General features: G+C 36.9%; 1 protein-coding gene across 1 annotated transcript in view; it reads right to left on the reverse strand.

Annotated features, from left to right (window-relative positions):
- Window positions 1-13263, reverse strand: part of LOC123774419 (uncharacterized) — a 25135-nt gene continuing 11872 nt past the window's right edge. Inside the window, exons 3-9 of the mRNA XM_045768705.2 lie at window positions 12217-12469; window positions 9770-9833; window positions 6289-6831; window positions 5857-5975; window positions 5184-5314; window positions 2101-2620; window positions 1-1434 (exon numbers count right to left, since the gene is read on the reverse strand). Of these exons, the coding sequence (XP_045624661.2) occupies window positions 1339-1434; window positions 2101-2620; window positions 5184-5314; window positions 5857-5975; window positions 6289-6831; window positions 9770-9791 (1431 nt within the window). The 5' untranslated portion in view covers window positions 9792-9833; window positions 12217-12469 and the 3' untranslated portion in view covers window positions 1-1338. The remainder of the gene's footprint in view (window positions 1435-2100; window positions 2621-5183; window positions 5315-5856; window positions 5976-6288; window positions 6832-9769; window positions 9834-12216; window positions 12470-13263) is intronic.

Consider the following 13263-nt stretch of genomic DNA (forward strand, 5'->3'; position numbering starts at 1 on the left):
GAGAATTATTATGGATTTATTAATGCATAATTTTCACAGGTAATTTTTTTTTATCTGAATAACATGTTAAAATGACTAGAAATCATGCACAATAAATATGGAAATTTTAAAATTTTAATTTTAGGAGATACAAATGAAATGTGATAAAACTGAACATTTGAGATACAGTATACTGATGTACAGTACTGCAATGGTAAAGTCCTGCAATTCACTTTATTACTCTCAACACAAGTTAGTGAAAAGAAATGGCATTACTGAATAATTTAAATCTTCCTATTCACTTTACTTTTTCAAGTCTCACTGTGCCTGTTCCAACTCAATGGCCTAGACAATTAATGACATTATTAAATAAAATACACTAGATACATCCTCACCTCACACCCAAGGGACCCAGGTTCAATCCCCAGGTGCGACAAACTGGTTGACCTATTTCCTTTCACCTGATGTTCATCCAACAGTAAAATAGATACCCAGGGGTTAGGAAACTATTGTAGCTTGCACTATTGACAATAATAGTCAATAGTGCGACCTAGTAGTCACCCTTCCTAGGGAAGGTCAGTAGTATACAACTATTGACCTTCCTAGTTAAGGTCAATACTTGGTCTAGGGGAAACCTTGATAAGCCTAAGTTTAGGTTTCCTGTCCTCAACAAATGGAAATTGATAGTTTACCTATCAATTGAATACTCATTTTCTTTAAATAAAAAACAAAGCATAGCATATCCAATCATTTTAATTCTCATTTTATCTGTTGATATGTAACCATAAATAATTGGAATCTGCTTCCTTATCAAAACTAATTTCCCAGTGGGCAAAATACACTAGTGACATTAAATCATTGTAGGATCAATGTCACTTGCCCATTTGCCCAGGAGGGTTGGGTGGCACTTCAGCATCTCTAATAACCCTAATTACAAATCGGAAAATATATCACGGCACTTTAGTAGTGTGGAAGAAATTGTTCACTGCATCTCATAGTGAAACTTGTTACTTTTAAATACTTCTGAACATAGTTATTCACAAAATCTAAACACTACCTACTTGGTCTGTTTGCACTTTAAGAAAATTAACAATTTATTTGTACTGTATAATACTTTCTCTATGTAAAGTGGGTTGGATCAAGCACAATATATTTCACCGAGGTGTGTGTACAACTTGTATGGAGTGAAAGGTGAACAGATTCTTGTACACTGCTAGAGTATGTCATCATTATTCTCAGCACACGCTAAACTGATCTGTCCAGAGTATGCAAAGATACTATGCACTATGCACATATCCCATAGTAGATGTCTTAGAGGCAATAGAGGGGTCACAAATAAGCTACAGACTGATTCCCGAGTCAGGTGAACCGCTCCTGGCTCGAAACTTCAAACGAAGGAGAAGTGTGGTGGGAATCTTGCATACAGCACTGTCTGCGGTGCAACAGGTCCACCTCCTGTACGCCAAAGAAATTTTCAGTTACAAATATGAAATAACATAAATTCGAACTCTATATAATTTTTAACTTTTATTCACTTCTAAAATCCTTCTACCCAGCATCTCTCTTGCACCAATTTAATCAAGTATCTTCAAAGATACTGTTGTTAAAAAGTAATTATCAAAAGAAGGTACCAAACCGGGAATAACAAAGTCATACCTCCTTATCCTGGTGTACTTTCAAATTCATTACAGTATCCCTATTTTCTGTGCTTTTATTGAAACGCACATTTACTTATAATTTTATTTATTAATAATTTATTGAAAAAAATACCTTACTATGAAAATGTGAAACAAGACAAGGTAAATGATGAAGAAAACTATTATGTATATAGCACACCATTTTCTTTCCCAAATATATTTTGTTCCTCTTTATCTCTTACTATACAGTACTGTAAATTTCATGACAAATTTTCAATTATCTTCATGTTAAAAGGAAATGTAGATGTTTATCTCTCAGAATGTTTGGTAATATGTTTATTGTTTGTGATGTATGTATTAACACGATGTACTGAACGGGGTGAGAATAGCTTGAGCTACCTCATCCCTTTGTGTGTATTTTACCTCAATAAACTTATATCAATTTCATGTTAAAAAAGAGGGTTGATAACATAAAAAAACTCACCTCTTTTACAATATCAATATCATCGAAGAAGGTATCTTGCAGGGTGTTGTCACCTGTGGACGACTCTCTTAAAGATGGTTTGTTTGTGTGCGCAGCCGTGTAATTTACTCTTGTGTATGCTGTGGTGCCAGAGCCACACACTGCTTGACATTCAACTGCTGACGAGCATAGGTTATTGTCGGGCATTTTCTCTCCACTGTAGTAAGTGTTGGTATTTTCACAGTGACTAGTGGGCGAGCTGAGGGCAACAGAAGAGCATGCAGGAAGCTTGACAACTTCCTGTGAGCTGTTTTGTTGAATAGTGACTTGGGAAGCGTTGTCAAGGGGGTCTATCCCTCCTGTGGAGTGAGTTAAATGGCTGGCCATTTCAGAAAAGAAGGCACTCTGGGTGGTCACTGTATCAGTGCATTTGTCAGTGATCAGTGCCACTGGGTCAGAAAGAGCCAAGCCATGAACCTGAAGTAGCTCAGCAGTTTCCAGCAGTGACTTCACTTGATCCTCAGCTACTGTTATTTCACCTCTGTAATAAAAACAATTAATTTACTAACACTATACTGTACATGATTTACTTAGAGAGAGAGAGAGAAATGCTCATAAACGAACCTGCCAAACATTTTGCTAGCAGTATTATAAAATTTTCTATAGTTCATTTCACTGCACTCTACATCTAAACATATCCATATATATTCCTTCCCTTCCCTTCCCTTTTAATCCACCAACATTAACATGTTCCCTCGCATACATTACCTCTACATTAGCCTTTTTTTTACCACATCTACACATTTCCCTACAATGTACAGTAATCCCATAATCCCTGTACCCATATCCTTCTCATTTGTGTGCTCCCCAAACACACAGTTGACTCAAATGGAACTTAGTATGCAGAAAAGAATAATACAATTGAAAGCATCCTTTCCAGCAATATTATTGCTATTTCCGGGAAGGATCCCTTTGGTGGCTTTCAGATTCTTAACCACTGATAAAGAGGTCTCTGAGCTCTACACTGACCTATCTTGAATCAGGACAGGAATCTGGGAGTTTGAGAATTAGAGATCAACCAAAAACTTTGTAAAACCAACTAGAACGAGGGTAAAACAACCAACACGTTGAAAAAAATATATAAGGAAAACAAGGTAAATCAAAGTTTGCCACAGATGAACGATTCTCGCCCTAATTTACTCGCACACAACAAGATGGTGGCCCAGGGCACCTGGAATCCTGGCCTGCGACATACCTCACTCACTCACCTGGTACTGTAAGGGTCAGCTGGGACTGGGACTGTAAGGGAACCACTGGGACTTATTTGCCATTTCTTGGCCGAGATAAAGAACTTTTGCACTGTGTGGGGCCATTACTTCATTTATTTTTGTTTTTAATGCTTCAGCGTGCATCCTCTATCACCCACCTCATGCATTTGCAGTTTATTATTTTGGCTCTGATGCTAGTCCCAGGTTTTCCTTCCTGGTTTGTGAGCTTGCATCTTCGTTGCCCCCCCCCCCCCCCCCTCTCAAAAGATAGCTTCTTTGAGGAATTTGGGTTCTTTCTCGATTAATGTGAGATCTGTCCCTCGATTAATGGGACCTGTCAATAGGAAGTTAAAATAGTTAGCACTCTACTTGTTGTGCCATTCACTGACTTGTGTACAAGTATTAGTGCCTTCTATTACACTCTTAGATTTGCACTTTGGGTATGTTGTCATCTTTCATTTAAATGCCTTTGCACACTTTTTCTTGTTGACTGGTTTGTCAGATTTATATGTGCACCCGCTGACAATGCTCACTTTGGACTTGGTGCATCAATTAATTTGTTTAAAGACCTAGATAGCCACTTCATCATGATTTGTTTACCTTAGTTTTCTATGTTGTCTGAGATCATTTTTTTTTTTTTGAGGGCCATGAGTGTTGGTCTGCTATTTATAGGATGTTTCATGGTGCTAGCTAGAAATAACATCACAAGAGACCAGAAGACATGGCAGGATGTGCAGAATACCCCCGTTGAAAAGCGGAGGTACTCTGAGAGAGAACTCTATCAACATCAGAGGCCCGAGACTGTTCAACACGCTTCCACTACACATAAGGGGCATAACTGGCCGACCCCTCACAGTGTTCAAGAGAGAACTGGATAAGCACCTCCAAAGGATACCTGATCAACCAGGCTGTGACTCATACGTCAGGCTGCGAGCAGCCGCGTCCAACAGCCTGGTTGATCAGTCCAGCAACCAGGAGGCCTGGTCGACGACCGGGCCGCGGGGACGCTAAGCCCCGGAAGCACCTCAAGGTAACCTCAAGGTAGGTCATCTGGTGCATCAACAATGTACCTCTCCCTAGAGCTCTGCTCCTGTGTCACCCTCTCTCGCCTAATCATGTGTCACCCTCTCTCGCCTAATCATGTGTTCCTCTTCAACAAGGCTTTTTTCTTATCTGGGATGGCACTGAGCAAGCAACAGGGAGCTATAGAAAAAACCTTCCGGGAAATCAAGCATGGAATTTAATGAAACACCCTTTTCTGGTAGGCCCGGGTAGCTCCCTTTCCTGCCTTGTCTTTCCCCTTTCTTTTCTGGTGGCAACTATTTGTCCTATATTATGCTTTCCACTGTTGGATGTTCTAACACTGCATTATGATGAGTGGCAGAATGATATCTGTGGAGCATGATTCCCCTCTTTGTTGAGTGGTGCTCTCCTTTGGCTGGGAAAGCACACTTTGCTCTGCTTCACTGTCCATTCACCATTCCTGACCATTACTCCTATTCCCACCTGCTTGCAGATTTCATGTTTGAATCAGGAAGAATGTGACATGCGCTAGGTTTAAAAACCTTGAGTAAGCTGTTGTCTGATGATGGGTGGATGGTTTAGGCTAGTCTGGTGAATGAGCAGTTGTGAAACCTTACTTGGAGGTCACTTGTCATGCACCAATGGCTTTGGAATATGAAATTCTGGTATTAGTGATTTGGCAACTTTTTTCTTGTACCCATATTACTGTAATATAAGATTATTTAATATCATAAAGCAATTAAGAGCTAATGATAAAACTCTGATAAAACACAGCTTTATTTTACGTAACAATAAACTACAACATGGACTTACTTATACATGTAGTTGACAATATGAGAGAGGTGATCAAACTGGACGTGGTGAGGCATGATGATGACTGGATGAGGACACGGGTTGTTGCACAACAGTTGTTGGAAGTAAGGACTCATAGCTGATACAACTAACTGAAATATACGAACATAAGAATATATATGAAGCCGCAGGAGGCCTGTTGGCTTATACAAGTCACCTATAATTTATATCCACTCAAACTCATTCATACGCATGTATTATTTTCATATATGAATAAGGTAAAATATAATGAAGATACATTTTGTAATATTCAGCTGACAAAGTCACCCCCCATATTAAATTTGTAAAGAAATTTGACTTTGCTCACATGAGGCATCCATGACTTTCAGGTTAATTATTTTACATTAACTAAAAGGATGATAGGAAAGGAGAAAAGAAACCAGAAATATATAACATTATTTCTATAAAAGTTCTTCAGTTTCTGATGCATGAAAAGCCTTGTAGATTCAAGAATATTTCAAAGACCAAAATGCTGTAATCACCGAGTCTTCATTTATTTACAAGAAGGTAAAGTAGGTTTGTGAGAGATACAGTATAACATAATATTGGTATTTTTACATTCTTGCCAAGCCACTAACACACACACAGCATTTCGGGCGTTTATATTTCTCACGTGCTTACATCCGACACTGACCTTGTGAGCCCTGATGGTCCGACCTTCTGCTGTTAGTGTGACATCTACAAAAGCTTCATCAGAAGCAAGTGCCTCCATGATCTTTCTAAAGTGATGATTGTGTTGGAGCTGCAGTAGCTCTGAAAGGCAGGGTAAAAGATACATATTTTTAGTGATTCACCGCTCAACCAATTAGTCTCACTATGCCTAAGGTCCTACAATAACTTTAGGCTACTAGTGATTCTTAAAGCAGTGCAAAACTGGCAACTTTTGATCGACATTAAATTTACACACTTTTTATTTTAAAGGGGTTAGAGGAAAGGGAGGGGGGGGGGGGAGCTAGCTGACTTATCCTATATCAAACTCAAGTATTCCTATAAATGGTTTATCAAGACTAAAGTTTTCCTTAATAAGGGACCCTTAAGCACAAATTTCACTGACAAATTAGCTTACTTGGCTTGTAATCATCCTGAGCAAGTGCTGGAGTTACCAAAGATGACTCTACAATCATACTAGTGCTAACACCCTTAGCACCAGCATCTACATGCATTTTATCACTTGCCACTGACTGGACAATTCCATGCCTCTTTTTAAAATCTGCAAGCCAAACTGTGCTGAATTCACAAGGCTCTTCAAGACGTAATTCCCTGTAGAACTCCATAGCCATGGTTATGAGGTTACGTCCACTGATATGAATGCCTTGATTTTGCTTCTTCATATACCATTCATAGAGACATTTCTCTAGCATGGCAAATTTGGAGTCTTTTGGTGTTTTTTGTTTCATACGCTGTTTATTGTCGATAGTCTGTGTATAGAATTCCAAAAGTGCATCTTTTTGCTTTTTCAAGTCATAAATTGCACTAGAACTGATTCCGTACTCAGCAGCCACAAGGGCAACATTTTCACCAGCACTAATACGTCTAAGCACAGCTACTTTATCTTCAATGCTAAGGACAGTGTACTTCCTCTTCTTGGCCGGAAGTGGTGTACTAGGACCTGTAGAAGGGTAAAGGATGTTCTTAGAACCACATTTCACAAATAAAAATAATATTAATACTGTATTAACATTAATAGCAAAAATTAGCCCAACTTGCTTTTAAATTAGCCCAAAAAGTAGCAAGTAGCAAAATAAAAAATTTGGGAGCGCGGGGGCTCTCATAAGTAGCCCAATTCGCTACTTGTAGCCCAATCTGGCAACCCCGCATGTGGCGTATGGCAGAAAATGGTATGACAGAATACTTAGGAGGTACAAGAATTTTGCCCCAAGAGTGTTACACTTATATGCTGTGCTTACTATGTTAACCTGCAATGTTAAATGGGATTCTTGCATTGTGATTTGTAGATTTGTACTCACTGAATTTGTGCACCCCTTGAGGGACATGAAGTAGAGAGGGGTAGAAATAGCCTAAGCTACTCTAACCCTTTGAGATGTATTTTTTCCTTGTCTCAATAAACATACTTGAACTTGAACAGGAAGATCTTGGGTGGGGATGTTGGATGAGCTTATATGTGGTTTTTGAGCTACATTGTGTGGTCTTTCCTACAGAATAGAGAAGCAGCACATTGCTGTGTATACCTAAGCTTGTTAAATAAATAAAATACATTAAGAGGAGTCTTGTACAAACTGGTAAGAGTAATTATAATATAATGTTACCTAGATTCAGTGTTTACCTCTTGTGAAAATCGTGTCGTTGTTGTTTAGTCAGAGTTGATTTATTTTTTGTATTGAGGCAGGTATTTTCTTCCCTGATTCCATGTATGACTAACCATCCTGTGAGGTGGGGATGTTGGATGAGCTTGTAGCTACTTTCTGATCTACACTGTGTAATAATCTTTCATATAGAATAGGGTAGCAGCATATTTCTGTGTACGTATACCTAAGCTTGTTAATAATAAAAAAGAAACCAGTCCCAGAATGAAAGGATGAAAAATAGAATTTTACCAAATATTTTAAATTGGAACAACTTTTTTTTTAGGGGGAGTGGGAAAGAACGTAACTTTTAATATGCCTCCAATCACATTTTTAATGAGTTTCATAGATAAGTGCAGCATTACAAGAAACAGTAAGGGGACTTGGTAAAGTCGTTAAGCATTTTTAAAACCAAATTCTATGGTTCATTTTCATTTCGAGATGTACCTGGTTTTCGTTCCCTAATAAGAGTCATTTTTCCTTTGAAAATCAGATTTCAAGGGTCAGGCATGGGAAATATGTTTTATGTAGTTAAATTTCTTTACAGACAGGTTCTCTTGATAATTGTCCTTCATATGAAAGGTTGAAATTAAAATTTCGTTCAGTGAAATCAGACCATAGATCGTGGAAAATATTAAGAGTAAATGGTAACACTTAATATGACTTTTTGATGATTTTTGTTGATGGACTTAACAATATAAGAAATAGTTGGAGCTAATGATAATATTTAAAACCAAATTCTATGGTTTGTTTTCATTTTGAGTGTGCAAGGTTTTTATTAACTTAGGTATGGCCCTGCTATCTTTTGAACATGAGTTTCGAGCCTGGGGACTCGAGATATATGTAAGCTAGATGTGCTGTATATTATAGGTTGAAATAAAAATGTTGCTAAATAAAACTAGCCCATATGAGAAATGCAACCTGGCAGCATGTCTGGTTGCAATGAATCCCTCTGCAGTGAATTTAGGTTGCTCCCACATAGTTTGCTGAATTGACGTTGTATTGTACTGATAGTATTAACACCATCAATAAAGATTTGACTTATGATTTATAAATCTGTTTTTGTATCAAAATTTGGTAAAAACATGAAATTACTGAATGAAGGTTTTGAATAGACTTGTCCAATTTCATAGAAATAGACAGCTAATTCTGGGACACCCTGTACAATATTTCATACAATTTCAAACAAATGAGTACACACATCAACATTAACATATCCTAATGTAATCTTATTTACTATCATCATCATCCAAACTCAACATAACCTTAACCATTGATAAAAGCATTAACTTGGAAATATGAAATACCCAGGTAACAGATACATTTTTGAGAAAATATTAAGCTGTATGAAGGGCTGTGGTACCAGATGGTGACTTCTACACACTATTAAGTCAGACAGTGCTTCTGATTGAGATACTTTTAAGCCCATCATGGTCCAGTTGGTAGTGTGTCTGAGGAGTTCAGGGATGTGGGTTTAATCCCATCACACAGCTTCAATATTTTCTCATGAGACTTGAGCTTCTTGGTGGAATTTATGTATGGCTTCACAAAATGTGCATTATATTTTCAGAGCAAGCAAACTTATGTAAGAATTACAATTATTAAAAAAAAAGTGTTCAGTAAAACTGAATACATGTATTGTACTTCACTACTTTCTGAGCAAATCCTTGGTTTGTCCCACAAGCCAGAGCCTAAGAGTCAACTCATATTCACTCCTTTGCCAGGCTCTATGTGTCTTATCTAACTACTCACAAGTTACTTTTCAAATCGTATTGCGATGTAATTGGAGGATGTGAGAAAGTGGAGAATTCAATTCAATCCACAACAAGCTAATGTTTGTTACAATTAAAAAGGCACCAAATGCATTACAAGACTCTCCCAGATATGTGATTACCTTTATCTGAAGTTGCCAGAAAAAATTCAGAAAGTAATGTTGACCAGACCACACACTAGAAGGTGAAGGGACGTAACGACGTTATTGCCTGTCTCTACTTTCTTATCACAATCGACTTGAGAATGGTCCAGGATGGACCGAAACGTCGTCGTCCCTTCACCTTCTAGTGTGTGGTCTGGTCAACATACTTTAGCCACATTATTGTGACTCATCACCTGCATTCAGAAAGTAATCAATAAGAACAGTACAGTAAACTAAATAATAATGATAAATGTCAGTAATTGGGTAATTTATGATCCAATGACAAGGCTAATATTTACTAATGGGGTTCATCTCACAATTATGCTTACCTGCCGATGTAAATGATGACATCTTATAAGACACGTGTCTCCCCTCCTGTGTGTACCCCTTCTTCTGGAAGTTAAATTTTAGTTATTTATTCACAAGAAATTGCAAGCATAAATATAAGTACAGTACAAGTACATGATGTAATGACTGATATAAAGTCTAGCTTTTGCTATTATTAATGTAAATGTTTCTCTTAGTTTAATACCAGTTTATTTTGTGTTAAATTTTATATTAATTTGTATTTGATAATATGTACAGTATTAGTAAATGTGTATGAATCAGTGTGTAAAGTTTTCCTGCGCATTTTTCGAGAGGATAGTGTCCCTGTACTCCACAAGAGAGGAGGTTGAGTCTCCACACACAAAGTTTGTGTGGCATGTGTGCTCATGAGGTACTCACCTCACTGTGTGAGGTTACTGACCTCCAATTATATCTGAGTGACTAGAACTGTAAGTGTTAATCTGGTGAGTGAAATAGTTTTCCTTGTTAGTGTATTATCCCTTTTCCTGTGTTTAAATAAATGTAATGCATGCACTTTGATTGTATCTTGAGTCCCACCAATGCAAAAATATGGTTCAGCCCCACGTGGTCACTCTTCTGGTTGAAGTGTTTATAAATGCATATTGTTTTTACATCCCTGGTTTAAAATAACATACTCTTGTATCTATACTGTAAATAAGAAAGTAAGGATGGGTTTTGTGAGTTTGTATTCTAGGGTACAGCTTTCAAACCCATGCCCTTACAATGAATTTATATGGTATAACTGCATAATACACCAGAAATATATACAATATGTATACAATAATTATTCCATACATAAAGAACAGAACAATGCCAAGTTAATTTCCTTCTTAAAAACAGAACTGTAGAATATCCAACCATCTCATTGAGTAACCCTTACTGAAATAAGTTCAGATTTTTAAAAAGATGAATCATTAAGCTCTTTCATTTATATCCTTTTAGTTATCCATAACATTAGTGGACAAATCGTTCTTCTAAGAACAAGTTTCCTATTACTTCACTTGTATTTCCATAAGGTGCTTCTTTTAGATTTCCTAAAGACTCCTCTTAATGTTATTACAACCACCTCTGGTCATTTTCTTGTGTATAACACTATTACAAACAAACCACTTGAACTAAAGGAACTACAGGATGCTATACTCTCTCAATTATCTGAATCTCTGAATTAATTGACTAATGTTCAATTATCTACTGTATTATAAACCCCATATCCATCTTGTTGGTCATAGCATATTTGTTAATTCCCATAATGGGTTCAGGAACTAGATTCCAAATATTACAATGGTGTTGAATTAATTAAATCTGACTTGTATTTGTCTACTGCGCACTCCACATCCATCCTGCGGATGTATGTAGTCATGAATGACATATGTAGTCATGAGTCATCAATAATATGTAGTCATCAGTCATCAATAATATGTAGTCATCTGTGTCAATAATATGTAGTCATCAATGACATATATAGTCATCAGTCATCAATGATATGTAGTCATCAATGACAAAACCTATCCCATTAACCACAGGAGTACCCCAAAACAACATATTAGAACCTTTCCTATTTCGTACATAGTAAGTGAACCATGAGGAGGGAGAACAAGGGATGTTGTAAAATGAGAAGAGAGAAGGATTCAGATACATGACTGATAATGGTGGAAGACATACATGCCCTAAGAAGCAAAAGAAAATCATGAAGAGAAAGCATTAGGCCAGTATGAATATATAGCATAAGACAGATATATGAAGACAAGAGGCTGGGATATGAGGACAATAAAGGAATGATGCTTAACCACTTGGATCTTTATGAATTAAACACTGACCTACAAAAAGCAAGGGTATCACTGTACCACAATAAATACTTGAGCCCATCTTGCTAGTGGAAAGGGTAGTCAAATGGTCCACACAATGGAGGGAAGGGTGCGAGAAGTGGGACTATTACGGCTCTACAGCGGGATGGCCATAGGAATAAATGAACAGCCAACAGTGTAAATGCCTAAGAGGGGCTTCACCTGGATGGGGTAAGGTTCGAGCAGGTCATGTTACAGAAATCACACACAACGCTTGTGCTAAGGCAGTCTCACAAACAGGGAGAAACAAACCATACCTCAGGAAATGTAGATGTTTATCTCTCAGAATGTTTGGTAATATGTTTATTGTTTGTGATGTGTGTATATACAATATATAACACGTTGTTCTGAACGGGGTGAGAATAGCTTGAGCTACCTCATCCCTTTGTGTGTATTTTACCTCAATAAACTTATTTTAATTTCAATTTCAACCATACCTCAACTAATTTGTTGGGTTTAAGACTTGTCCAAAAAGCTAGTTGTTAGTGGCTTTAAGAAAATGTTCCACACACACTAAAATTATTACAAAACCCACTGATTTTTTTATATAAATATTTAAATAAATGGACAAAAATAAATGTTACCGGTTGCGTAGTTTAGGACGGCTTCGGCGTTCCTGGAAAGTACTAAAGATACACTCAGCGGAACCCTTAACCTTCCTTGCTGCGAGTTCAGCTAATTATGGATATCTCTTTCTCTTGGAGAGAGGGGTTAGTATAATATTAGGAGAAAGGAGAACGGCGGCCTGGCTGGTCTGCGATGGGTGTTGTTTTGACGCTCTCCTCAATCGGTTAGAGTCCTGTGCCGCGCTTCAAGTTTTCTTTGAGATTCTGCGAACTGAATAATTATAATAATTCAAAAATTCAAATTCAAAATTAAAATGTTTATTCAAGTAAAGTACATACATACAAGGGGTGATACAAAAATTGATGGATTTATAGATAGACCTAGTACATTAAAAAGATTCATAGAAAACACCGACCTTACCTAACCTTGTTAGTATCTTAAGATAAGCATCTTATTGCTTCGTAATTATAATTATTACCAAACCTATAATAGGTATAGGTTAAGTAATAATTGTAATTACGAAGCAATAAGATGCTTATCTTAAGATACTAACAAGGTTAGGTAAGGTCGGTGTTTTCTATGAATCTTTTTAGGGGTATCTATTATGTTAAGTATATCACCTAAGCACGTAGTTAATAAGTCAATATTGACTTTACGAATTTGCGAGAACGGGTTGAGTACATACAATGCCTAAAGCCACTATTACGCAAAGCGTTTCGGGCAGGAAAAACATTATAATAATAATAATAATAATAATAATATTTATTTAGGTAAAGGTACATACATAAAGAGATTTTACAAAGTTTGTTGGCTTTATAGATAGAGCTAGTACATACAATGCCTAAAGCCACTATTACGCAAAGCGTTTCGGGCAGGAAAAACATTATAATAATAATAATAATAATAATAATAATATTTATTTAGGTAAAGGTACATACATAAAGAGATTTTACAAAGTTTGTTGGCTTTATAGATAGAGCTAGTACATACAATGCCTAAAGCCACTATTACGCAAAGCGTTTCGGGCAGGAAAAACATTATAATAATAATAATAATAATAATAA

The sequence above is a fragment of the Procambarus clarkii genome, chromosome 61, assembly GCF_040958095.1.
Source record: "Procambarus clarkii isolate CNS0578487 chromosome 61, FALCON_Pclarkii_2.0, whole genome shotgun sequence".
NCBI lineage: Eukaryota > Metazoa > Arthropoda > Malacostraca > Decapoda > Cambaridae > Procambarus > Procambarus clarkii.